Here is a 27,763-nt window from a genome sequence, read left to right on the forward strand (position 1 = left end):
CCCCCCCCTTGAGGAAACTGGAGTGCGGTCTATAATGAACACTGGAGCTATATAAAGGGTTAAGGAAGGACATTTAATTATTGTGTCCTGTCCTCTCTGTCAAACGGATAAATGTGCAAACTTTTGTCCCTGGTCAGGCTCTCGTCCCGGTAGAAGATCTGCTTAGAGAGTAATGGATGATCCATGGTAATGCAGTATGACCTATTCTCTCAGTGTGTTAATATTCATGGTGTTATGATTAATTTCACCCATTCCTTAAACCCACAAGCATATGCCAGTGGCTGCATACTGTGCATGGCTTGCATTTACTGGCATCATCCTGAACTCAGTTTGCCTGCCTGTAAATGAGTGTAAATGGATACCTTAGTGGAGCAATGAGCGTGTGTTTATTGAAAGTAATGCCCTGTCACAAACACAGCTGGCAAAAAAAGCACGCACTATAACAGTGACAGTCATTTGTCTGCAGAAGAGGGAGCTTTTTGTGAAATATAGTCCGTTTCATTGGGGGGGCATGTTTGTGCTTGCCTCAGGCTATGCATTCTTGACTGATATGGAACATTTGCTCTACATGTACTCTCAGATGCGATGTGGTACTGTCAGATGTTATAGATTAAATGTTAATCAGGAGCAGGTTTTCAATTTATATTTGTAGTGTTGTTGATCACTGTAATGGCACTGCTTAAGGCTGTATTTAGATGATGCTTCCTGCCTGAACCCATCACTGATTTTCAGTCTATGTTTCTGTTTGTTCATGTTTGACTTTGCATTGAGGCTTAAAAAATAGGGATGCACTGCTGTCAAAGAAGTCAAGTTGTTTTGTTCCAGCACATTTTTTTTTAAGCGAGGATACAAATGCAGCTTGTGCTGATAATTCACATTATCACCTCAAGGAGGAATTGAGCTTTTTCAACCCTGTTGCTGAGCACATCGTTGTGACATGTGTTTCTTTCTGAGTTATTTTGGGGTTGTCTTGGCTGTCTTCAACGACATCCGATTTCTGGAGAAGGAGAAGCCCCCAGCTTGAAATAGCATCTCTCTATTCAAGTTTTTTTTTTTGCCTCACCTCCGCTCTATGAATTTCTAATGCATCTGAAAGTCACTCTTTTCTAAAAAACAAAAAACAGGTGCTCCTACATGAAAAAGCAACAAATAAGACCGGCTGAGATCAGAGAATAGTTAGTTCTTTCACCTGGTGCACCGAGTGGTGACGTGCATCCACTTCATACAGTAGGTGACTTAATGAACTCAATTACTCTCGAGTGCAGAAGTTTTCCTTTTAGAGTGGTTGGCTGATGGTTACCGGATTTGTGACCTTTGACTACAGCGCTTTTACAAACACCAACACCAGATGGATATTGAGTTTTATTCATATACATAAATAGTTATGTCTGCTGTTAACAATGTGAATTATGACTGTTCATGTTTGTTTAAGTCTTGTTTTGGGACACTTATTATCCCAAGATCAAGCACAATAGCATACATCTAAACATATGATAAATAATAAGAACAATAAGTTTTATCAACAGTGATTATACACTGTTTTTAAACTTTGTTGTCCTGCTCGTGGCTTTAAGTAAACACCACAAATCATTTTTATTTATATAGCACCTTTAATACATTCAAGCATGCAGCCCATAGTACTTCACAAAAGAACACACACACAAAACAATAGCAATAGATAAAATGATACAAGGCTAAAACAAGATAGAAGAATGTGATATGAAATACTTGAAAAAATAAAATAAGAATAAAATAAATACCAGAAACCAAAATAAAAAAACAAAAAAACAATAAGATAGAATAAAAATAAAATAAATAAATAATGATGCTAAAACAAAGGTCATAAAAGTAATACAAGTAATAATGCAATTCAGGGCTAAAAGGAAATTACTCCATGTTAAAAGCTAGATTAAAAAAGTAAGTCTTAAGTTGACTTTTAAAAACACTCAGAAAGCTCGCTGTTTTAATGTCAGGGGCAGAGAGTTCCACAGTTTAGGTGCATAAAAACAGAACGCTCTCTGGGACACATGAGGAATATTTTAAAAGGGAAGCATTCAAGGACCTCAGCGTTCGTGGTGGAACATAAAATGACAGGAGATCAGTGATGTTTGGAGGAGCAAGGCTGTTAAGAGCTTTAAAAACAATTAAAAGGACTTTAAAATCAATTCAAAAAGAGACAGGTAACCAGGGCAGAGTTTTAAGTAGAGGGGCATTGTGATCGGTTTTCTTTTTCTTTATTAAAACTTAAATTAAAATCCTGGCAGCAGTGCTCTGAATGAGTTGCAGTATTTTAAGAGACTTTTTTGGCAGAGCGGTAAAAAGGAAGTTGCAATAATCAATACGAGTCGTGATAAAAGCATGAATTAAAATTTGGGCATATTTCTGAGATAAAAAATGTCTGACTTTTGATCCTCATCAAACAGTCTAAAAATGTATAGTCTTAAATACTAATGAGGCAATTATAATTAGAATTCAATGAAAACATGTCTATGATATGAAACATTATAAACATTCATCTAGACATTTTCTTTTGTTTTTACTTATTTGAAAGAGGATTTTAAGCTCCTGCACATCCATGCTTTCTTTGTAAAGTAAGTTTAGTTTGTCACTAGCTGTAGATGAGTCCATACTAAGAACCTGTGACAAACACACATGCATCAAACTCTGGTAGGTAGGTATCAATTGCATATTTTTTCCAGTTATGTAAACATAACAAACTTACAGCTGGGGTTGGCAGTCTCGGAAAACTAGCATGAATTTGAATGTATGTTGAGCCGCATTTTGTAATAACGGTGCATTTTGTAATAAACGTCCAAAATGTAATAACTTTTTCATTTCATTTTGTAATAAGCCGCATTTTGTAATAATCTGCCCCAACGCATTTTGTAATAAATTTTGCCGCATTATGTAATAAGTTATTACATTTTGAGAAGATTATTACAAAATGCGGCTTTATTACAAAATGAAATGAAAAAGTTTTTACATTTTGGACGTTTATTACAAAATGCACCGTTATTACAAAATGTGGCTCAACAATGTAGCATTTCCTCATGACTCCGTCTATCCCCTCCCCTCCTCCCTCAGAGCTCCTCCAAAACGCCGCCCCCCCCCCCCCCGCTCACATGCACGAGCGCCGCTGACTTGCGACCATATGATCGTGACTGATTCAAAACCGGTCCTCACCAAAACATTCTCATAGTTAAAAACACAAACAAACATGGCTGCTGTTAGCACTCACAACTATCATTCTAGCATTATCCAGTTGTACCAGTGACACGATATCAGGAGAAAAGTTATAACACATATATAATACTGTAACAGCTCTACTGTTTGTTAAACCTGTTCAGTGTAGATGTTCTTAATTCCTACAGTGTTGACGGTCAGTGAAGGCATCAGGAGAGGTGTAGAGTGTGTAAGCGGGAGAGAGGAGAGACAAGAGGAGAAGTTCTTCATTCATTCAAACATTGATTGTTGTTTTGTTGGTTGTCGTGATCACGGCCGACAGTGACCGGTTATTAAAACTCAACGTGTTCACGAATCGGCTCGTCATCCCTACAGCGTCCGGACGGAGGCTACAATACATATACATTTCTGTAGGACTTAGTAAATGTCATTCATTCTTTTGCTTGTCAGAGCCCCCGTGGTGAGAGCTTTTTAGACTCTGATCTGGACTACAGTCCTGAGCAAAGCACCTCATCGGGTCAGAGGGGTCAGGCCCGAGGTCGAGCGAGAGGGGCAGTCAGTAGAGTCAGGGGAAGCAGCGGCAGGAGACGGGGATGAGGAGTACACGCTGGGGAAATGTACGAGCAGGAGGCGAGCAGAACGGCAGGACGGGATTTGAATGGTTTAAAATTTTGGCACCCAAAAAAGGCTGATTGGTTGATGTTTTCCCAGGTTTACTCTGGCTGTAGATAGCAGCTTTTCTTCGCTGTTTTTTAGGAACACATCATGTATTGATTGCCATCAGGACATAAAGATCATTTTAACCAGTACAACAAAAAGTGTATCTAAATCTGATTACCAACCCCAGCTTTAACGAGGAGCTTTTTCTCTCCTCTGTTTCATATTAACTTTACTCATAACACAACACAACACTTGGCTTAACAAACCAAATGGACAACTTTTGAATTCATACATGTAAAGCTATGCAGAGTGGCCCTTCATTGCTTAATGGACCTCTCATGAAATAATTAGCTTCATTTTTCAAAACATGTCATATTTTTTACTACCTGCTGGGCCCCAACGTCTACTGTGCTGCCCACAAGTCCTCAATGTTAAAGCTGCTTCTGATGAAACCAGCCCACAAGCATGCTTTAAACACAAAGAGAGCAGTTAGTTTAAAAGGATTAGAAACATTGCTCCTTAAATGCACGACCCTGTGAGCAGATATGTCATTGTTGTAAAGGATGAGTAATCTGGATCAACACACTCTGAGCACAAGACAGCAATCTGTGCAGGAAATCGAGCAGAGAACTCAAAGCGATTAAAAAGCAAAGAGCACAAAAAGCAAGTAAATAGTTCTTCAGTCATTCTTGATGTACGTTGGAACATCAGAGGAAGTGTTTCCACATCTTGAGACCTCATTCACACTTAGAGATTGGATTGTTTTGTGTTTTGTGTTTTGTTTATGCTTTTTTCGCTGTATCTTCTCCTTTATCAGCCTAATGGGAATTTCAACAATAAGTCTCTTCAGTTGTGTGTTATACACCACTAGCCTTGTATGTTTGGATTTGTTTTTTGTCTTATTTTTCCATAGAAGCTGTATATTTTTGTGTTTTTGCCAATAAAATAAAAGAAACTCTTACACAGTGAAATGTTTCTGCCAAATATCCTAAACCAACAACCAACATGTATGCTGTTGATGCCCATACTGTACCAGTTAAACAGTGTTATGTCAGAGCAGGACTGTAGATGTTATGCATGTTTTTAAGAGACCATAAAAGAACAAGAAAGGAAAGATGTAAAATGTAGCTTGAATGATAAAAAAAGGAACTGCTTTGTTGCAGAGAGCTTAAATATGATTGTATCATTACAAAGATTTATCTCTGGGAGACTAAAAGTTATTTTGATTTCAGTGTTTCTCAATAAATTAGTAAGTGATCTCTGCCCTAGATTTGTCACTTGTCTTTCAGTCTTTCAGGAATGGGGTCACACTGTCTCAGGATTTCCTTAAAGTGATGCAGCTCTATTGAAGGGATGAAAATGAAGACTGTAGAGATTGTTGTCTTTACATGACATGCAAACAGCTCATTGGTTCATTTGACTGTTTACAACTGCTGTTCAAAAAGGAATGATGTAACTGAAGGGGCAGCTGTATTAGTGTATGACTGGGATATTTCAGTAATTAGACCTACATGAGGGGAATGATCATTTCTCTACATAATTTAGACAAAAACAGCTCATCAGAAAGATTTCATTTGTGCTTTCGCATGCAATGTACATAGTCAGGAATGACTCTTTTATTCTGTGTCATGACCTAGCGGCAACCACCGGCGGCAAGAATTGAAGCCAATGCAGAAGTGTTAGAAATTGCAGTTCCTCGAGTGTCCACTTGAGGCTGGCTACGGAAGTACCGGAAACCACATACACACCCATTCAAAAATGACGAATGACGATCTTTACAGTAGAAATAAACGTGTTTACAGCCTGGTACAAAAGACGAGTGTAGTCTGGATAGCTCATTTCCCTCTCGGCACACACTATTATTATTTGTTCATACAGTGGCAATTTCAAAGATATTTAGATTATGAGTTTTCCATTATGAGAGGCACAGCTGACATGATTGGAAGGCGGGAACACTGTAGCTGTTGGCGAGGAGGCTCAAAGCCCGCCTCTTTACCTCACACTAGCTCAACAGATGTTAGGTTGACTGCAGCATTTCCAATATGACTCCCGCCGATGATTGGCTTCAAAACAGAGCTTCAGAAACAGATGGGTGACATCACAGATGCTGCGTTCATATTAGGGATGTACATTTTAAGTATTTTCCGTGATCGATTTTTGGAAATGTTAACGATCAATTATCGATTAATTGATAAAAAAAAACATTATTATTCTTACATGAAAAACAATGCCAAATAGGTTGTTTTACCCCTAAATTTTATTTTCAACAGCAACAAAATGCATCTAACTGACGGGATTGAATACGGGTACACGTTTGACACGCAGAATATCAACGATCAGGCTCATTAAAATATTCTTCTCGGACATAATCTTATAAAGGGAAGGCTCATAACACTAACAGAAAAGTACTTCAGACTCACAGAGTCCAGTTTTCTGGATTATTGAGAAAAATAAACATGTGTATTCGGTCAGGTGTCAGCCAGGAGCGCAACCGGGTCATAATCAGTCCCGCTGGAGAAAAGCTCAGACGGCTCTGATGTTGCTGGTCTGTAAACGTAGCGTACCTGAATTTCCCACCTGTCTGTTGCCTTCGTATCCAAAGGTGGAAATATCCTGTTTAAAGCTGTCAACCTTTGTGTCCGTGTCGTTGTTGGCCGCCAGCCGCCAGCTGAGCGTCTCCGCTGTGCGCAACACCTTTAACAGCTGATTCACATAGATGAGCGTAACATGAGACCACATGATGTTTGTTCCACGTGACGGAAAATTGATAACAAAAATGTGTGTTTCGAGTAATTTCTTAACAATCAATTAATCGATAATCGATTAATTGTGGTCATCCCTAGTTCATATATTAAACAGTCTATGGTCATGACAAACATGTTTTCTAAGAGATTCCTGGGAAGGAGTAAGACATATTCAGATTTACTCATACACTCAATTTCTTATTTTGTATCCCAACAGCCCTCTACTCCATCATCCTATTCTGCGTCTTCCTTTGGATCCCCTTCGTTTATTTCTACTACGAAGAGAGGGATGACGACAACGCCAACAGATGCTCGGTAAGAATCCAACCTTCCTCTTCCACGCGGCAGCACTATGGCCTGCTCAGAAATTCAAATTTCATTCAGCTGATTCAGGTGCAGCTTAGTAAAATGTAAATGCAAAAAATGTCTGAAGTCATTTTGGTTGAACTTCCAATTTGTTTGCACACACAACAAACAATGAGGGAAAATCTGTTTACCTCGACTGTGTTCACCCAAATGTTTCAGTTTTCCCATGAGTTTGTCTGGAAACTGAACCCCTCATCAGTCAGGTTCATCAGCTGATTGCATGGTAGATGTTTCCCCAGTGATTTTGTATAAAATTTTTTGGCTGCCTGGTCGTTAAAGCAGACAGTTCTGAGTTCTACAGAGTTGTTGCATCTATAATATCAAAATCAAAATGACAAACAAATAAATACATAAATGAATAAAAGCAACCTGAAACTACTTCATCATTTATCTCCTTTTTACCTTCATGGTGAGACCAGACCCAGGGTCCTGCTCACCTTGTCAAAATTATAATTTGCGTAAACATAAAAAAGATAATTGGCAATTAATTGAGCCAGATATGTAATGCGGCTTCCAAATAAGCTACAGAAGCTGATTGAATTTTAAGAGAAATACTGAGTTTAACATTTCTCCTATTTTGTGTCAATGTATGGAAATGTGTTGAACTGAATATTTATGACATTTTGTGGCGCTAAAAAGAGTCTTATAACCCAATCTCTGCATCAGTTCTATAAATAGAGGGCCCCAGATTGTCAGCTTAAATTGAAAAAAATTTAAATCCCTGTCTTCAGAAGTCTTTCCAGTGAGTGATGTACCAAAGAGCAGCTATCTCATAGTGCCTTTTATCCTCTCCCTGTGTCACTTTTGAGCTGACAGAGGCACTTTCTCTCACAGACAGGGAGGTCTTTTGTATTGTTACTTTAAAAGCACCTTGAATGGCACTGGGAGTGACATGTTATCTCCACCAGGTCAAACCGCATCTACACCGACTCTATATAGCACTCACTCTCTATAGTCTGGCTAAATGAAGTATAACCCCCTTCCCTCCCTTGCAATGAATAATAATATTTCCCTCCACGGCCACGATTGACCAGTTTAATTTTTTCTTTTTATTACAGCAAGTGCAGAACGCTCTCAAGTACACAATTGGATTTGCCATTGTCTGCGTGGTGCTCCTTTTAATTGGGTAAGTTGGGGACATGGATGGGTTCTTCAGGAGAGAGGGAAGGGGCTGCGGATTTGTCATTGTGTTCGTCTAATGAGAGGAGAATCCTGTGGAAGAGCTTCAGCACCATTTGTCTGGCCATGATAAACCATTCAAGAAAAAAAAAAATGTACGCCTGCCTGAACATAGGTTTTATTCTCCTCAATCTAATTCTAAGCTAGTTTTCATGCATTTTACACAAAGTACAAAGCACATATGGGAGTCTTTTCGAGACATTTAATGTTCTTCCTACAAACCACACTAATGCACATTCTAAGCCATGTCCTATTTATCCAGCGGTTTTCTCCTGGCTTTGTTCAGAAGCGCCTGCACCACGTAATAGATTTCCTTTGCAGCCCTGACAGCAACATGCCTTGAGTTGAACCTATAGGATTTGATGTGCTCTTTCAACCGTTAAATGGTGCACTGAATGAAGGCTTATCTAGTTTGGGAAAATAAAAGACACATGGCTGTGCTTTGTTATGGGTTAAAGTTTTGCTAGTTTGAACTTTTTTTTTATAGGCAGAAGCAATGTAGCCCCTCTTTTACCTCATGAGGTGGAACTATTGTCGCTTTGTTCTGGCAATTGTTGCCTCAGCCCTTTGATATACAACAACATGAAAGCTTTTATCCTGAACTCTTTCTCTGGCACTAGGAGACATAATGACTCTGTTTGGCGATCGCTCACTCAGGAAGTCTTCTCTTGATGGCTTTTATTTGTTGTCTGTTTACCCGGTGAGTGTGTTTACCTCCTTAAATGACCGCTGGTCTTTCTCTGCTAAAGTTTACAGGTTCTTTCACCATTACAAACAGCTTTCATACTGCCAGTTCAGAGTGCGGTCTTTGTGCCCCTGTAGCATCTCTCCTTCAATATGAGTGTCACAGGTGTGATGGTGAGACCAAATTGTCCCACCGCTGCGCGAGCATCCAAGGTATAAATGGAGGTGTTACAGAGGCGAGATGGAATCACTGTGAACCAGCAGTGCAGTCAGGGTGCAGCAGCGCTGTGTGCGTGTTTACCTGGTGCTTCTGCAATGCAGCAATACACAGTGATATCATGCACAGAGATGCCAAGATTACTCCGTTTCAGGTGCAATATAAAAGCACCAAAGCAAGATGATGGTGAGGCTTTGTTACGGCGCTATTGTGGACTCGCAATATAAATATGGGCTCATATTTCAAACCCAGGCTTTGCCTTGAAGAGAAATGCTAAATCACATTTTTATCTGTTTCATTGAAGTCCCGGGCAGAACAAGTTCAAGTCTGTCAAAGACTGTTCATAGCTCATAAAAATGTTTTTAACACACTTTACTTTAAAAAGAATTCCAATATTTCAAAACACTCTTTGTTTTAATTGAAAGGGAGTAAAGTGGTCCCATTATGTGGCCATTATGGAGGTGATGGAGGACCTTCAAATGTTTTTGAAGCCTTCTGCTGTGTTGTGCACTGATTGAAGCCAGACAACTGTAAATGGATATAAACAGGAAAACAAACCTTGAAATGTTTCTGGGATCCTCTCTGGAAGAAAAAGTGTTTCAGTGATAGAGTATAAGACTGTTACATCCTCGCTGCAGACGCATTTATAAAGAGCTAGGTAATATTATGATGAGAGCCACTTCATGAGGCATTTTATTCCTTAAAATGAATAATGACTTCTAATATGAGTGAAGGGGAAACACATTAAAAAGATTAAGTGCAAGTGTGGACCCCTGTAGATACATCGCAGGAAGGATGAGGCCTATTGAGACCTAGAATTTTGTTTTCTGCATATGAGGCAAAGGGAAGTCTCTGATATGCTGATCTAATATGTTTCACCTCCCAGGGTGAAGGTTTTTTTTGGACTACTAGTTTTTCAACTTTGAAAAAGAATCCCTGAAGATTCATAGAGCATCATATTTTTTTTATTGAGTTTGTGGATGCTAGATTCTAAGAAGGACTCTGGCCTAATTCTCCGTTGTCTGCCAAGAAGGATTAATGATCAGTGCAGAAGGATTTCATGATTAATGGAATCAAAGTCTGCGCTGAAACTGAGAATCAGTATGTTGAGCCTTTACACACTGTAGCTTGCACAAATACAGTCTTAGTCTGTAGGAGTGCTGCTTCAGTGTGTTGACTAAAGATGTTACAGATTTTGTTTTTCACATCTTTGGGTAGCAGCTTAGATTACATAAATTTCCTTAGAACTTGATATTAAAAGTGAACTTTGTAAACTGTTGTCTGTCTTTATCAGAGGATCTAGATGGCTGATTGATTCATCAATCAATCAATCAATCAATACAATCAGAATCAGAATCAGAATCAGCTTTATTCACCAAGTATGCTTGAACACACAAGGAATTTGACTTTAGTAAACTGTGCTCTCTTTGTACAAGGCATAAGAATAAGAACTACAATAAAAAAAAAATATATATAATAACAATAGAAATACTATAAATACAAAGAAACAACAAATAGGCTTGACTAATATGTACAGGCTAAAATAATATGATAAAGTGCAGTGGTGAGTTGCAGAGGTAGTTTTTACATTATAAAAATAGTAGTTAAATAATACAAAAAAACAATGACATTGTAACACAAAGTGCTGTACATAAAAACAACTTAGAATAGAATAAACCAAGAAAAGTATATAAAAAAGACCCCCCATCCTAATCCCAACCCCGACCCCAAACCCGCCTCACAATCCTAAGGTTAAGAACACAATGTATTCAACAATAATGATAAAAACAATAAAAATGAAATAAATAAATGAATGAAAAATAAATAAGAAGTTGCTGAACGAACTGAGAAAAATGCTCTCATAATATCTTGATGAGGAAACACTGGAAGAAAAATAAAATGATACAACTCAACACAGGAAATTAATTTCACCAAAATAAAATACATTTCTAAGATAATAAAAGAATAGAATATTAAACCATTAAAAGACATCAAGATGCTATACTTAATAAATAAAATAAATAAATACATGAATAAATAAAATAGAATAAAAGTGACTCAAATTTGAACTTGATAATAAATAAATAAATAAAACTGTCATAAGAAGGAATGAATCTCAGTTAAAAGCGAGACTAAAGAGGTAGGTCTTGAGTTTGCTTTTAAAAATGTTGATGCTCTGTGCAGCCCTCAGATCTTCACATAGGGTGTTCCACAAGCGTGGGTCATGATGATTAAAGGCTTCCTCACTGTGAGTCTTTGTACTTACTTTTGCTACCATTAAAAGCCCACTACCTGAAGACCTGCTGGCTCTCACTGGCTCATATGATAAAGCAGATCTGATAAATAAGAAGGAGCAAGACCACTAAGAGATTTAAAGACCAATAAAATAATCTTCAAATCTCTTCTAAAAGATGCTGGAAGCCAATGCAGAGACTTTAAAATCTGTGTAATGTGGGCTCTCTTTCTGGTCTTTGATTAATATCCTTATAAGCTAACAAGGTGTGAGGAAACTTTTATCAATAATCAAAACTAGCTGTCATTTTCCTTTCCAGGAGAACACAAGTTTGATAATGGTTGATCAGACTACATCATTAGGGATGAGGAAGAACCTTTTATGGGGAAAAGTAATCAAAAACTGTCTTCAGAAAAGTGCTGAGGTCACCCACAGGGCATGACATTCATGGTTAATATGATTAAAAACTTAAGATCCAGTGCAGATTATGTTATTTAGTTGTTGTTTTGTTCCTCTCCAAAGTAAATTGAAAAGGATTGGAGAGAACACAGAGCTTAGAGAAATGTCTGCTGTGTTAAGAATAGCAATTAATCTAGTTTCAAAGGTGCAGTAATATCCAAGGTGGGTACGTAAAATGTTGATAAACACAGATCCTGTCTACATGATCTGTAGGTCCTGTGCTCTGAGTTAAGACATTCAAAGTAATGACTTGAATGCACTTTCACTCACATGCATTAAGTTTGATCGCATTGAGTCCCATTAACATTCATACTTAATGTTTGTGAGACAAATATGGACTGAAATGTTGCATAATGAGACAAGAGATCTCTGCGAAATCAAAAGAAAGCACAGAGTTTAGAGAAGGACAGAGGGAAAGGTCCAATTTCACAGCGCTGCAGATAAGTAAGGAAACAGACATTAACCATGGAGCTTAGACGTCTGGATGCTGGAGTGGAAGAACATGCTGTAAAAGCTCCTTTGACCATTTCTGTCTGAGCATTACGCTGTGCAGGACATAAAAGGTCTGTGAAGAGGGATATAGATGTTTAGACCAGAAGCAAACTTTCATGTGCTGCCCAGCGGCTTTTGGAAAACAGACTTTGTAAAAGATTTCAACACTGGGCGCATTGTCACTGTTTTCTAACAAAACCAGATACAGTCCATATTTCTGTCTCTCTGTGGCTCCTTGGCCGTCTTTTCTGCAACAGTTGAAGCTTTTAAAAAGTTTGTCTGAGGAGGAATGATGAAAAGCTACGGACAGTGATTTGTGCTTTTTCTCCTTCATGTTTGGTACCTCTGTGTGGTTCATAGAAAATAAAATCTACCACATACTAAGTAACATCTTTTTACCCAGCTCCTAACATAATCATTGCTTGATTGCTTTCAGAGCGTTCGTTCCACTCGAGGCCCCACCCAGTCAGAATTCCACTCAATGGGAGAAAGTGCAGTACCTTTTCGAGGAACTCGGCAGCAGTCGTAAGTAACATTTGTTGAAAATGCTTCCTGTTATTCTCAACCAGGGTCTTATTCCTGTATTTTATTTTTTAGTCATTCTAACCTTTCCCTTCATTAAATATTATTTCTGCTCCCTTTAACCTCATCCATGGCTCCTCTCAATTCTGTATACTTTCCTACTTCTTTTATTATCTTCTCTCTGTTGTTCAGCCTTTTGCCACTCTCATTTATCAGTGGAAGGTAAAAAAAAGTTTTTGCAGGCAACAGAAAAAAACACATTGTCTCATGAAAGCCCAAAATGAGACGGTAACAGGTTCAGCGAAGTTAAAAATGTTCCGGTTTGGACGGAAAAATACTTGTTGTCATCATTAAGTGTGCATGGAGGCTGAAAGATTTGACAAAAGTTTCTCTTCTCTTGCTTCAGGTAGTGTTTAACATATCTGAAAGTAAAGAATAGTTGATAGGGTCAGCTGTGAGGAAAGTTTTTAGTTGGAACTCACTAAGCTACAAAGCCCAGCAAAACTTCAAACAAAAGCAGGTCCCAATAAACTCCAAGTCCCCTGTATTAGTCATGAGTGGACATTTGGACAATCAACACCATGGTTTCAATAAGACACCATCCATCCATCTATCCATCCATCATCCACTGCATATCTGGGTACGGGTCGCAGTCTCAGCAGAGAAGCCCAGACACTCCTCTTCCCAGCCACTTCCACCTGCTCCTCTGGGAGAATACAGAGGCATTCCCAGGCCAGCTGAGAGATATAATCTCGCCAGTGTGTCCTGGGTCTTCCCCGTGGCCTCCTCCCAGATGGACATGCCTGAAACACCCCCCGAATGAGACGTCTGGGAGGCATCCTGACCAGATGCCCGAACCACTTTATCTTGCTCCTCCTGATCCGGAGGAGCAGCGGCTCTACTTTGAGCCTCTCCCGGATGTCTGAGCTCCTGACACTATCTCTAAGGCTAAGCCCAGACACCCTGCAGAGAAAGATCATTCTGGCCGCTTGTATTTGTGATCTTGTTCTTTTGGTCACTACCCACAGCTTGTGACCATATGTGAGGGTTGGGACGTAGATTGACCGCCTTCTGGCCCAGCTCTCTCTTCACCACAACAGACCGGGGCAGCGTCCACATCACTGCAGACGCCGCCCCGATCCGTCTGTCAATCTCGTGCTCCCTCTTCCCCTCACTCATGAACAAGACCCTGAGATACTTAAACTCCTCCCCCTGGGGTAAAGACACCAATGTATTTCAATTGTTTATCTGATTGTCTCTGCAGTGAGGCGCATTTTGATTTATTTTTTACACTCAAACCCAGCATGTCACATTAACTGACTGCCATGGTAGCACCATGAAGCAGTGGATCTAGATGCTGTCAGGCTGTGAAGAATGTAAAACCAAATCAGGATGAGAATATGCTTCTCTGTTGATCTGAAGTAGTCTCCCCAAGTAGTCTTCTAGATCTGAGATGACACATAAACCTGTACCTTATCTGATGAAAAAAAAGAGCCATCCTGTGTGGTGGCTGGAGCAAGAGGATTAATAATCAGCTGGAGCGTAGTATGAGTGAGTGGATCCACAGCATGTGAGCATGGATCACAGAGTCTCCCACAGATAATGAGCATTAAGAATGGCTGTATAGATAGACATAAGGGTTGAAATGAGCATGAAATACATGTTTTTTCTCTGCCACTCAAGCTAGGTTTTGTGGCATCACGTTGGCCCATGTGTCATAACATACTAGCATATAAAACATGCACTATACTGTTCAGAAGTCTGGTCTATTAATTCCAGTTTTTCAGCTGGAATACACCATTTGATACTTTTCAAATTACACTCACAGGCTTCTACATAATTAAGTGAGTGGCTTTGTTTATTATTCAATTAACTACCTCAAAGGCCGTACAATGACAAATATCCTTTAAAGACACGCTCACCATAAAGCTGACCAAGTAATCTTGTTGTCTTGAGCGTATTAGGCAAACATGAGCCTTGATTGGATTGGTCAGGAGCGAGGTTAGGCAATCTGGTGACCTCTTATTGATCCGCTTCTGTTATTACCGCAGAAAGAGCTGAGATAGACTAAAGATTATATTAACATGAAATTCCAAGATGTTGCCGTCCACTACTTATTGTGGATTTATTCTTTCAATCAATCTCCGGTAAGACCTCATCAAATGACTCAGTAATTTAATGTAGCAATACATTTCCAAAGCAGTGGTTTTATAGCCTCAATATCAGTGTGCACTAAGAAATTGGATCCTCCAGTATCCTCCAAATATTCATAGTTGAGTGTGGGATGCCAACTCTGAAAGACACCCTCCTTTGGCATCTCCACTTGTTGAACAGAGCTTTGTCTGTGCTTATGCTCATACTTCTGCAGACACTTTGCCAAATATAGGCTCCTAACAGTCCTCTGGCCTTTTGCCATCATGGGATCAAGGAGGAAGTTGGCCCATCTGCCTCTCCTCACAATAGTGGACCCCTACATGCTCTCCCTAACCTTCCTTCCTCGGCACAGGGGGAAATTACTTGGCTCCTGAGGAGGAAGCGTGAGGATCATCCCTTTTCTAATTCCCTGTCTCTCCTCTCTCCAGATGGGAGGTTAATTGTGTAAAAGAAAGGCACTTTTGCCACATAACCCCTGACTGCTTTGCAATTGCTGTTCATTAAAGCCACCACATCCTTAATGGCTCCAACTTTACATGTGTTCCAATATTCAAGTGATGCCTGAGTGAACTCTGGAGCAGTAGCTGTTACTGTTAGTATTCAAGACCACATAGTGCAATCTTGCATTTTTTGGCCGTGGCTTAAAGAGAGTGGAGTGTGTGTGAATAGTACTTGGGCCAGATTTCCTAACACTTAACCTTTCCTGCTTATTCCCCTATGAGTGAGAAAAGAACATATAAACTCATTCTAACCCTGACATGCTAATACAGCTGTGGATCAAGTATCAGAGACCTCTCCAAATTTCTCCCCTGAATCAGCATCTTTGCATCCATGGAAGCATTTCTATTCCAGTGTCTGATAATTTCAATACAGACATGCCTTACTGTACTAAAGTAGGAGCTATATACAGCATCTCACAAAAGTGAGTACACCCCTCACATTTCTGCACATATTTAGTTATATCTTTTCATGGGACAACACTGCACAAATGACACTTTGATATAATGTTAAGTAGTCAGTGTACAGCTTGTATAACAGTGTAAATATACTCCCCCCTCAAAATATCTCAACACACAGCCATTAATGTCTAAACAACCAGCAACAAAAGTGAGTACACCCCTAGGTGAAAATGTCCAAATTGGGCCCAAAGTGTTAATATTTTGTGTGGCCACCATTATTTTTAATGGGTTAGGGTTAGGGTTAGGATTAGGGCTAGGATTAGGGTTAGGATTACGGTTAGGGTTATGATTAGGGTTATGATTAGGGTTATGATTAGGGTTAGGGTTAGGATTAGGGTCAGGGTTAGGGTTAGGGTTGTGGTTAGGGTTAGGGTTAGGATTAGGGTTAGGATTAGGGTTAGGGTTACGATTAGGTTTAGGGTTAGGGTTATGATTAGGGTTAGGGTTAGGATTAGGGTTAGGGTTAGGGTTAGGATTAGGGTTAGGGTTAGGATTAGGGTTATGATTAGGGTTAGGGTTAGGATTGTGATTAGGGTTAGGGTTAGGATTATGATTAGGATTGTGATTAGGGTTAGGGTTAGGATTAGGGTTATGATTAGGGTTAGGATTAGGGTTAGGATTAGGGTTAGGGTTAGGATTAGGGTTAGGATTAGGGTTAGGATTAGGGTTAGGGTTAGGGTTAGGATTGTGATTAGGGTTAGGGTTAGGGTTTTGATTAGGGTTAGGATTAGGGTTAGGGTTAGGATCAGGGTTAGGGTTAGGGTTAGGGTTAGGGTTTTGATTAGGGTTAGGGTTATGATTAGGGTTAGGATTAGGGTTAGGGTTAGGGTTAGGGTAAGGATTAGGGTTAGGGTTATGATTAGGGTTAGGGTTTTGATTAGGGTTAGGGTTGGGATTTGGGTTAGGGTTAGGATTAGGGTTAGGGTTAGGGTTAGGGTTATGATTAGGGTTAGGGTTTTGATTAGGGTTAGGGTTGGGATTTGGGTTAGGATTAGGGTTAGGGTTAGGATTAGGGTTAGGGTTAGAGTTAGGGTTAGGATTAGGGTTAGGGTTAGGATTAGGGTTAGGGTTAGGATTAGGGTTATGATTAGGGTTAGGGTTAGAGTTAGGGTTATGATTAGGGTTAGGGTTATGATTAGGGTTAGGGTTAGGATTAGGGTTATGATTAGGGTTAGGGTTATGATTAGGGTTAGTGTTAGGATTAGGGTTAGGGTTAGGGTTTTGATTAGGGTTAGGGTTGGGATTTGGGTTAGGGTTAGGGTTAGGATTAGGGTTAGGGTTAGGGTTAGGGTTATGATTAGGGTTAGGGTTTTGATTAGGGTTAGGGTTGGGATTTGGGTTAGGATTAGGGTTAGGGTTAGGATTAGGGTTAGGGTTAGAGTTAGGGTTAGGATTAGGGTTAGGGTTAGGATTAGGGTTAGGGTTAGGGTTAGGATTAGGTTTAGGGTTGGGATTAGGGTTAGGGTTAGGGTTAGGATTAGGGTTAGGGTTAGGGTTAGGATTAGGGTTAGGGTTAGGGTTAGGATTAGGGTTAGGATTAGGGTTAGGGTTAGGATTAGGGTTAGGGTTGGGATTAGGGTTAGGGTTAGGGTTAGGGGTTAGGGTTAGGGTTAGGGGGTTAGGGTTAGGGTTAGGATTAGGGTTAGGGTTAGGGTTAGGGTTAGGATTAGGGTTGGGATTCGGGTTAGGGTTAGGGTTAGGGTTAGGGTTAGGGTTAGGGGTTAGGGTTAGGGTTAAGGGGTTAGGATTAGGGTTAGGGTTAGGGTTAGGATTAGGGTTAGGGTTAGGATTAGGGTTAGGATTAGGGTTAGGATTAGGGTTAGGATTAGGGTTAGGGTTAGGGTTAGGATTAGGGTTAGGGTTGGGATTAGGGTTAGGGTTAGGGTTAGGGTTAGGGTTAGAACCAGATCTAAACTTAAGCATACAGAACTAAAACCAAACTCATGCAAACAGAACCAGAATCAAACTCAACCAGAACCAAACCAGAATCAAACTCAACCAGAACCAAACCAGAACCAAACCAGAACCAAACCAGAACCAAACCAGAACCTTAATAGAACTGAACCAGAATCGACCCAGAACCGAACCAGACCCGAACCAGAACCGAACCAGAAACATACCAGAACTGAACCAGAACCGAACAGAACCTTACCAGAACAGAACCGAACCAGAACCGAACCAGAGTTGAACCAGAACCGAACCAGACCGGAACCAGAACCGAACCAGAACCGAACCAGAACTGAACCAGAACTGAACCAGAACCGAACCAGACTTGAACCAGAACCGAACCAGAACCGAACCAGACTTGAACCAGAACCGAACCAGAACCGAACCAGAACCGAACCGGAACCGAACCGGAACCGAACCGAACCAGAACTGAAGCAGAACCGAACCAGAACCGAATCAGAACCGAACCAGAACCGTACCAGAACCGAACCAGACGTGAACCAAAATCGAACCAGAACAGAACCGAACCAGAACCTTACCAGAACAGAACCAGAACAGAACTAGAACCAAACTCAAGCAAACAGAACCAGAACCAAACTGGAGCAAACATTATTAATGTCCACAGGTTGGTATTGAGAAAAATCAGATGCCTCAGCTTGGATGGGCTGATCCGATTTCTCCTCTCATTGAGTATTTGCCCGGTCTTCAAGAAGACTCTCTCTGAAGGAACAGATGAAGCCAGGATACACAGCCTCCCCTCCACCACCTGTATCCTATATCCTCACATATGATTGGCCACATGGCCGCCATGCAGACCAATCAAAACAAAGTTCTGCTGTGAGCAGAGCTGGGGCTGAGCACTGAGAGAGCTAAGCAGCAAAAGGAAAAAACTGGGAGCCGGCTCTCTCTCTTGATGCGAGCCGGCTCTTCTGATTCACTATAAAGCATCGACTCTCAGAGCCTCAGCTTTTGATCATGACACATCACTACTGTGCTTAATCTGTGTTACAATTATGAGGGGGCCATGGACAATTTTCTCACCTGTAAGGGGTCCCTGGCTATTCTATTACCATTTGCCATCATTTTTAAGTATGTAAGAGATGATTTCATTGATAGCCATAGACTACATGTCTTTCAATGTAGACTTCCACTGAGAGGAACATATTAGACTATTTAGGAACTAAATTAGGAACTAAATTTAGACGGTCATACCAGCTTGATCATCAATGAAAATGTCCTGGAAATGTCCTGGAAAATGATCTCTGGAAAAGAGTGGGAACCCTGAATAAAAACCTTTGAACCTTGAACCTTTGAACATGTAAACTCCACACAGAAAGTTACTTGCCCGACCGGGGATTCAAACCAGTAACCTTTTTGTTGTGAGGCAACAGCGCTACCCACTGCACCACCATGCAGCCTCTTACAAATATGTGACTACATAAAAAACGAATCGGCAACCTTGCTTTTACTTTTACTCAAAATGTAGTTAAGCTCCTGTTTTCTTCCTCTGGCCATCAAGGTCGCTTGATTCAAGACTATTCCAGAGGAAAACGGACTTAGTGAAGTGGGTGCTTTGGATGAAGTGGAAACTGTCATTTCTCTTGCACTGAAGAAACCTTGATGACCCAAAAGAGTTATCACTCCATGAAATTGTTCGTCAAAACCCTGAAATATTCTGGTCAGATGAGCAAAACCTGGAATGTCTATTAAAGTTTAATGTGTGTATTAGTTGGAGTATCAAACATTTTGACAACCTTATTAAACAGTTCTCTATATTGCATTGAACACACAGCTGGTTCCTACTCACATTCAATGATTCTGTTGTTGCACAGATCTGATGTCGGTTTCTCGGGCTAAAGGAGCTCTTAATAAAAATCTCTCTGAACAAGTCTCATGCACAAGAGCTACCTCATTCTGTTGCTTTCTGAAATTGAAAGCTGTACAGATGTGGAAGCTCTGACGATAACAGACACAATTCCTTCTGTTAAATCCCTGGAAAATCAGCTTGAGAAGCCAAGCAGAGTGGCAGCAAACATCTATCCTTTGCTTTGTGTAGGGTTCATGAACAGAATGTTCTCCGTGCAGAACATGCAGCTATTGTATATTTTACCAAGCTCACCACTAAACAAAGGCTCCAAAATCGCAATGAAACTCTCGGGGAACAAGAAACACGCATTCAAATGTTAATGTTCAGCCCAGCTGTCAGACTTCAAAGTTTTCTCTTTGCATATAATACAATAGGGAGCAGGCATATAATTCATCTCCATTTTCCACCTCTTTGTCCTGCTGCTTGTGAAATGCCTCTAAAAGAAAGTGATAAATGTTATAAACAGGACAAATTATACATGCACTGAATACTGACTTAATACCTCCATCAAATGCCACTGTCAAGGAGAATGACAAGCAGAGAGCCACCTATGCTCATGCTGACAGGTGGGCTGGGCATCGTGGAGCTGCTGCTGAGAGGATGTTGGATATCTACAAAGGGGCAACTGTGTAGCTTCTTACGTGGAACCCTAGAACAGGTGGGATCTTGACAGGGGAGATAGGCAATCAGTCTCTTCATCAATCCCTGTCTTCTAACTCCAGCTCTGACAGCTGGTGTGACACCTACTGTTGCCCTTGCCTGATGGGTGGTCCCTTTTCTGCCTCAATCAAAGGTGACACCCATCAACTCAACTTACGTAGACCGAAAGATCCAGCTGTTAAACAAGTAATCATGATCAATGCATTAAATGACAATTAGGACAAAAAGATGGTGACCAGATGTGACTCCGGAGGAAGACTTTGTTATAGTTCTTTAATTAAAGGAAGATATTAAAAGAGAAGTACCAGAAAATCAATGTGATGCTTCGTCCTTGTGGATAACTTTCTTCTCAAGTGACTTCAAGGCAATGAGTTCCAGAATTTTCCCTTTAATAACAAAAGAACAAGAGACTTTATCAATTTTAGAATTCTTTCAGCCTGACGTGTTGTTCTGTTTGAGGTGACTCATTTCTCTTTACAAATTCTGGGCTTTTAGAATTACAAAGGAAACACTGAAAAAGGTCAGATTATTTCAACTTAGTTTTCTTTATTAAGCTTCTTATAGAGGGTGAACATTTTAATAAGAAGAAGAAGAGGAACTTGAGTAATTATTAAACTTACAGAAGAATAAACAAAGAAACAACGAACAGTGAAACAACAAAATTATCCATACTTTCCTTAAGACCCTTAAAGCATATTTGCTTCACCTCCTGACCTTATAGAGTATTTTTTATTATTGATATTGATTTATTAGATTTATTAGACTTGTGCACTAATAACTCAGACTCATTAGAGTTGAAGGATAACATGCAGCAAATGGTCGTGGCTAGGAGTCAAACGACCTTTGGGACAAGGACCATAGCCTCAACACATTATGCGTGTGCATAAACCGCTGGACCAACCGGTGTCCCAAAGTCCTGCAAAAAATCTCTTCCCAGTTTTGTGGTGCAGGTTTACCATTGAAATGTACAGTACCAGTCAAAAGTTTGGAAACACCTTCTCATTCAAGGGTTTGTATTTATTTTAATTATTTGAAACACTGTAGACATCAAAACTCTGAAAGAACAAATATGGAATTATTTAATGACCAAAAAAGTGTTAAGCAAACCAGAACATGTTTAATATGTTGGATTATTTAAAGTAGCCCCCTTTTTCCTTCATGACAGCTTTGCACACTCTTGGTATTCTCTCAGTCTGCTTCATGAAGTGGTCTCCTGGAATGGTTTCTAATTAAAATGAGCCTTGTCAAGAGTTCATTTGTAGAATGACTTGACTTCTTAATGTGTTTGAGACCATCAGTTGTGTTGTTCAGAGGTAGGGTTAGTACACAATGGATAGCCCTATTTGACTACTGTTGTAATCCAGATTATGGCCAAACCAGATTATTTCATAGTTTTGATGTCTTCAGTATTAGTAGTGTGTGTCTCCAAACCTGAACTGGGATTGCCCTCATTACTTTGCTATGATAACATAGAGATCATTTTCTCAGCCCTGACAAAGCTTCTTCAGTTTACCACTGTAGTAACTCCCTTTTCATCAAGAGTAACCACTGAGGGGTGGATTGTTTAACTAGATACATGTTCTTGGAAAGCCAATAATCATTGTCCAATAAGTACCATTAGTTGGGATATGATGATCCATTTGTTTAAATTTAAACCCATATCATCAGAACATTGTGGTTTTATCAGAGTACCTCTGAAAGTTTGCCCTCGATGTTTATCAGAATGAATGTCCCAGTTTCTCAGAATGATTGAATGACCTCTCTCGACTTTTCGGTCCATATTAACTGTGTCCATCCACCTTTACAAGAATTGTCACCAAGAAGATTTATCATCAGTCTCCATTAGAAAACCTCCTCCCTCCAATATGTTAGCTGACAAAGTAACAGTAGCTAACATCTCCTGGCAAACATATTTCCTCCACTCACTTCTTGCCATTGTACCTGCTTCAGTTTGGTGACAGCAGTTTTGGCTGTGTGCATTGAAGTAATTTGTGTTTCAAAGAACCACAGTGCTCTTTTGTACCATTTAAATGGTATGCACTACACAGCAGGAAGATTAAGAGTGACTAAATTACAGTCTTTCAGGGATTTTTAAAGATGATTGTCCACAGGTGCATGGAAATTTTAGCAGCACTTCAAGAATATTCAGAGAAATTTAGATAATTGCTCCGGCCATTGAGCAAATGTTTGAATGCTGGAAACATTTCAGCTGTGTGTTGACTTTGAAACCCCCAAAAAAGACGATTAAAGTACTGTCAGAGTGCACATCTGAAGGTCGGCCCTTGATAGCCGCACATGTGGCAAAGAGTCCACTGATATTTCATTCAACAGCTGGGGTTGAAACCTCTAATGGCCATCCTGTCTTTCCTCTTACAGATGGTCTGCCGGCTTTGTCTTTCTCCATCAGCTCCTTGACCTTGATTGGCATGTTGGCAGTGATCACTTACACGGTAAGTTGGGACCGGAGACAAGTGGTTGATGTTGTTTCATGTGCTCAGTGGGGCTTTATCTTCACAGTAATTAAGGCATTTCTTCCAGTGGGTTGATCTCCAAATTTTGCCAGCCCTGTAGCTTAAAGGGATAGTTCAGATTTACTCAGGTGGTGTTTTGACCTCTAAAAGTCAGATTTGTGCCTTCAGTACATGACGGTCAGCAGGCCCCCTTATTGAGAAGCCAGTCATAGTACTGACTTGAATATAAATTACATAAGGCTGTGGATGGGATTCAAAGCAAAACTTACTTAAATCTACTTTGTTCCACCTCCCACCAAAAAATGAGTATCAGTTTAAATGCACACTGCATATTTTCACCACGTCACCTTGCCTTCAGACTGCCCATTGACTGTATATATTTCAAATTGACTACACCTCTCCACTTCCTCTTGTTGTACAAAAATGAAGCCAGAAAAACGTCTACCTGGTTACATACTGCACTGGTCAATCAATCAATCAATCTTTAAATTTATAGCGACAAATCACAACAAACGTTGTCTCAAGTTGCTTTTACAAACATAGCAAGTCTAGACCATACTCTATGTCAAATTATTAACAAAGGCCCAACATCAAGACAGGATAAGATCCAGTCCCCTTTTACAGACAGGACTCAATCATATCTCATCTTAATCCACCATGAGCAGAGCACTTTGCGGCATTTAGCAAGTTACAGCAGCAAGGACAAACTTCCTTTAACAGGCAGAAACCTCCAGCAGGACCAGACTCATGTTAGACACACATCTGCTGAGACCATGTTGGGGTTGGAAAGAGGGATAGAGCAGACTAAGAGAGAGAAGGCGATGATAGTGATGAGACACATTAGTAGCAGTAGCTGTATCAGCTGGAGTCTGGAACGTCCACAGCAGCAGGCCGGGACCCAGAGGACCCTAAGAGACAAGGGAGCTCAGGGACTCCATTAAGGTCCATCGTTAGTAACTTTCAATGGGACAGGGAGAGTCAAAGTAAATGATGTGGGGGTGAGATAGGATCCCAGTGTGTCAGTGCGCCTGGTGATGTTTTTGAAGCTAGAGTGGTGTTGTTGTCTCTCCCCTTTCCATTAAACAAAACACACATTTAACTTACTGATAGAAGAGAAATGATCCATCAGGGCGGTACAGTATACAGCAGAACTGACTATAGTGTTGGTCTCATGCAGACACTCACAGTTATGCTAAGACTATTAGGTTAGTTTTTTGTCACGTGATTTGCTGCCATTCTTCCTCCTCTCTGCTGCACCTAGCATTGCAGGAAACGCATTTGTCAACAGAGCTCTCAGTCATGAAGGTATACCCCTCTTCCTATCACTTATCAAAACTCAAAAATGTTGGCGTTACTTTTGGGGAGCTGTCATGTCAGCCATTGTTTCTGCAAGTCCTTGAGACAGCCCTGTCTTTTGACAAAGTTCTCAAGCTAAACTTACATCAACATGTTCTTTTACAAAGATTTTATGGATGTAACTTCCCCTTTTCTTTCCACTATGTTCCAACAAAGTGTCCTGGTCACGATATAGATTTCACCGTGCTCTGTAGAGTTGAGTTTATAGGCCTCAGACAGCTTTGGCTAGCTGCACTGAAAATAAACATCAACACACCACATGCAACTTGGAGACAGCTCTGTGATTCTTCAGAAGAGGATTATGAAACCACCACAAAATAAGCCAGAGAGACACTTTCTGAAGAGCACTGCTATTTCTCAAACATCAGGAAAGATAAATAATGAAAAAAAACGCAGCAACCACAGAAGTTTCCCCTCTCTGTGTGGAACTGTCTGTTTAAGTTATGACACGTGGTATGAGGAAGGACTGCCTAGAAGACTTCTTTTGTCAGATTTAACCAACATGTTTTCTCTCTGGAAACTGTATGTCCTGGTTAATAATGCATGTTTTTGTCAAATGCTGTTGGAGCTGCAGTTTTTTTGCTGTACAAATGGTTTCCAATTTTCTGGTATGAGATGTTTATAGTGATGGAGTGGCCTTTCAGGATTAGTAATGCCTTGTGATTTTAGAGTTATGGCATCCAATTGCTCAAATTTCTCAGGCTGCTGTCTTTCACCCAAAACTCTTGCATGATATATGAGCACCTTTCACCGGCTTATCAACCACTTATCTTCTCCCTATTTTTATATATATAGATCTACCTCAGTGTCCATTAATATACAGTGTGCCTGTGTTTTGGTTCCCTCAGCATTCTGCGGCTGTTTCATGTTTTTTTTCCTGCATCAGAAAAAAATGGACTGCTCTGTAACATTTGTTAATGCTGTCCATTTTTCTTAGCTGTTATCTTTGTAACTAGACTGTGAATATTCCCCGGAGGTGGTGGCGCTGGTGTCAGGGCGGGTCTAACACAGAATAAAGCCTACTGAGGAAAAATACAAGAAAGAAAAAAAAGGACTTGGGTATCAACCCAGGGGAGGAGAGGAGAAGTGACAGGCAACCCCAATCTATCCAGATTCCGTTGAGCTCAAAGACGCCCATTTGACAAATTACACAACAATTGAATGTGAAGCTCTTAATGAATAATACACAACCTAGTCAAGTTACTTGTAGAACTAATCTCCCTTAAGGACATATAATTTATCTCAGCAGGAGTTTCACCAACTGTTCTCTCACTTTGTGTTTCACATTTCTCTGAAGAGTAGATAATTGTCTGGTACATGAGGATGGAAACATGCTCAGATTTGCAGTGACCCCATGTTGCTTTCGACTGCATAGATGCCCTGTGGGATTCAAATCTCCCAGCGTGCCTTTGTTTTTGATGCTCCTTGTTTTGATGAAGTCAATCAAAGAAATTGGTCCTCTGGGCGACATCAACAGCTGCCACTCCCTTATTTATTCTCCCAGACACAAATGCATGGAGCTCGTTTTATCTCACTTTTCATCCTTTCATCTACTTTATTCGCCCTCTCCTGTGTCTCCTATCTACAAGCAGCAGAACTCTTCTTGGTGGCAGCCGACACATATTTTCAGAGAGCTATGTGATTTATCATTCTTAACTATGTGTTGGTATTAAGCCTGATCAACTTAATGGAGTCTAAGTGAAGGGTTCCATAAGAAGTGGAAATGTTGTCCATGACCCCTGTGTTAATTTATCGCCACCTACCTTCAATCCAAACAAATCTGTGATGTAAACAAAATACAACGCTGCAGCCTAGTGCACTTCAAATTAATACAAAGTGAGGAAGGTTACAGCTTTTACTGCTTTCTCTGGTCTTTTTAGCACTTTCATTTTCACACTCAAAGAGAAATTGAACAGAGGCATCCTCTTCAAGCAAATAACATCTTCCTGTTTGACCAGGTTTAATATCAGTCTCCATTTTCTTGCTGCAATGCACAAAACTACATGTTACATGTAAAATGTTTACAGAGACATGCAATTGGGATCCCTCTCGCAGAAAGGTTATCAACATCCAGCCCCTTCCACCAAACGAAACACAATAAATATATTTATGTAACTGCAAAAATCCCTTCAGCACAGTCTACTGTTGAATAGCTTGTTATGTCAGGTTGCAACTGATATTGATGTGTTCATCTCTGGTCTTTTAAGCAAGTTGACAGGAGATGATGGCAATTTAAGTACTTAAAAAAATTGTTTTGACTAGTGTTTGATTGCATTTTGTTTTAAAACACCCAAATCATCTGATCTGGTAGAGAGAGCAGGTTCCAATGCTCTGTTCAGCACATAGACTGTATAAATAAAGGACGTAGTAACCGTGACGTCACCCATCTGATCCTGAGCGCTGCTTTGAAGCCAATCGTCGGTGGCAGCCATATTGGTAATGCTGAACTCAACCAGTCAAAGTGTGTAAAGAGGCGGGGTTTGAGCCTCCTAGCCAACACCTATGTGTTCCCACCTGTCAGTCAAGTCAGTCATGTCCTTATTGAGCCATAGAGCCAAGCCGTTTTTTGAACCAGTCTGTAAACATGTATATTAATGCTGCAAAGATCATCTTTTTTGAATTGGTGTTGTAATGGTAAAATCGGTTCCTTTGTGGTCAACTCCCCGAGACGCCCCATCTCTTGACCCCTCATCAAGACACTAGGTCCCATTGTGTTTTAAATTGTGACGTCCTACAAGATACCTTGTAGGACGTCAACCTTGTAGATACCTACAACAGACAAAGGGTGTGAAACACATCTTAGGGACCCCGCCCTGATGTAGATACCTGCAACAGACAAAGGGTGTGAAACACACCTTGGGGGGCGGTTCTCAGGTATAAATGTTCAAGCTTTCCCCATGTTCGAGGTCTTTCTTCATTCCAACCGCTCGGGTGTTGACTGACCTTTTCCTTGCAAAGAAAATAAAACCTTGTCGGCCGGCAGAAGTCTCTATTTCATTATTCACCAGTAACGGGAAGTAACGGCAAAAACTTCCACAACAGTGTGTATGTGGTTTCCGGTGTTTCTGCAGCCAGCCGCAGCTGCTTGATGAATTGCAGTTTATAACACTTCTGCATGGGCCTCATATTTTGAGACCGGAGGTTGCCGCTTGGTTCAGCAGGGCTGCCCCTGGCCAAAGTCGGGCCTGAAGCAGAGTTTGTTATGAGGCCCCACGACTGGCTCACCACACAAACTACACTTAAGGTGTCCCTACAAAATCAGTGCATAAAAACTGTCATTTAAGTGAAAGTAACTTTGTGTCTTTACCTGAGATAAACTAACATCAAATCAGGAATTCAGTATCACATATAAGTCACAAAGTAGTTCAACTAAAGATGTTTTAAATGAGTAAACCATGTTCATTGATCACTGCCCATCTTGCCCCCTCAGTGATTGGTTACAGCAGCTGACAAACGTGTTAATTACATGATGTACCAAAGTGATCGAAACCATGAGGTACAGACAGTTGGACTTAATAAACAATGGCATAATAAACACACTCTTGACAGTACTTTGGTGCTAGACAGCAGTGTGTGTCTCTGTCACAGTGTTCATCTGTCAGAGTGAACA

General features: G+C 40.4%; 1 protein-coding gene across 1 annotated transcript in view; it reads left to right on the plus strand.

Moving 5' to 3' along the window:
- Positions 1-27,763, plus strand: part of lmbrd1 (LMBR1 domain containing 1) — a 104,668-nt gene that overhangs the window by 21,273 nt on the left and 55,632 nt on the right. The window contains exons 4-7 of the mRNA XM_034682403.1: positions 6,805-6,902; positions 8,012-8,079; positions 12,654-12,742; positions 22,703-22,776. Of these exons, the coding sequence (XP_034538294.1) occupies positions 6,805-6,902; positions 8,012-8,079; positions 12,654-12,742; positions 22,703-22,776 (329 nt within the window). The remainder of the gene's footprint in view (positions 1-6,804; positions 6,903-8,011; positions 8,080-12,653; positions 12,743-22,702; positions 22,777-27,763) is intronic.

Source organism: Notolabrus celidotus, chromosome 4 (genome assembly GCF_009762535.1).
Source record: "Notolabrus celidotus isolate fNotCel1 chromosome 4, fNotCel1.pri, whole genome shotgun sequence".
Taxonomy (NCBI): domain Eukaryota; kingdom Metazoa; phylum Chordata; class Actinopteri; order Labriformes; family Labridae; genus Notolabrus; species Notolabrus celidotus.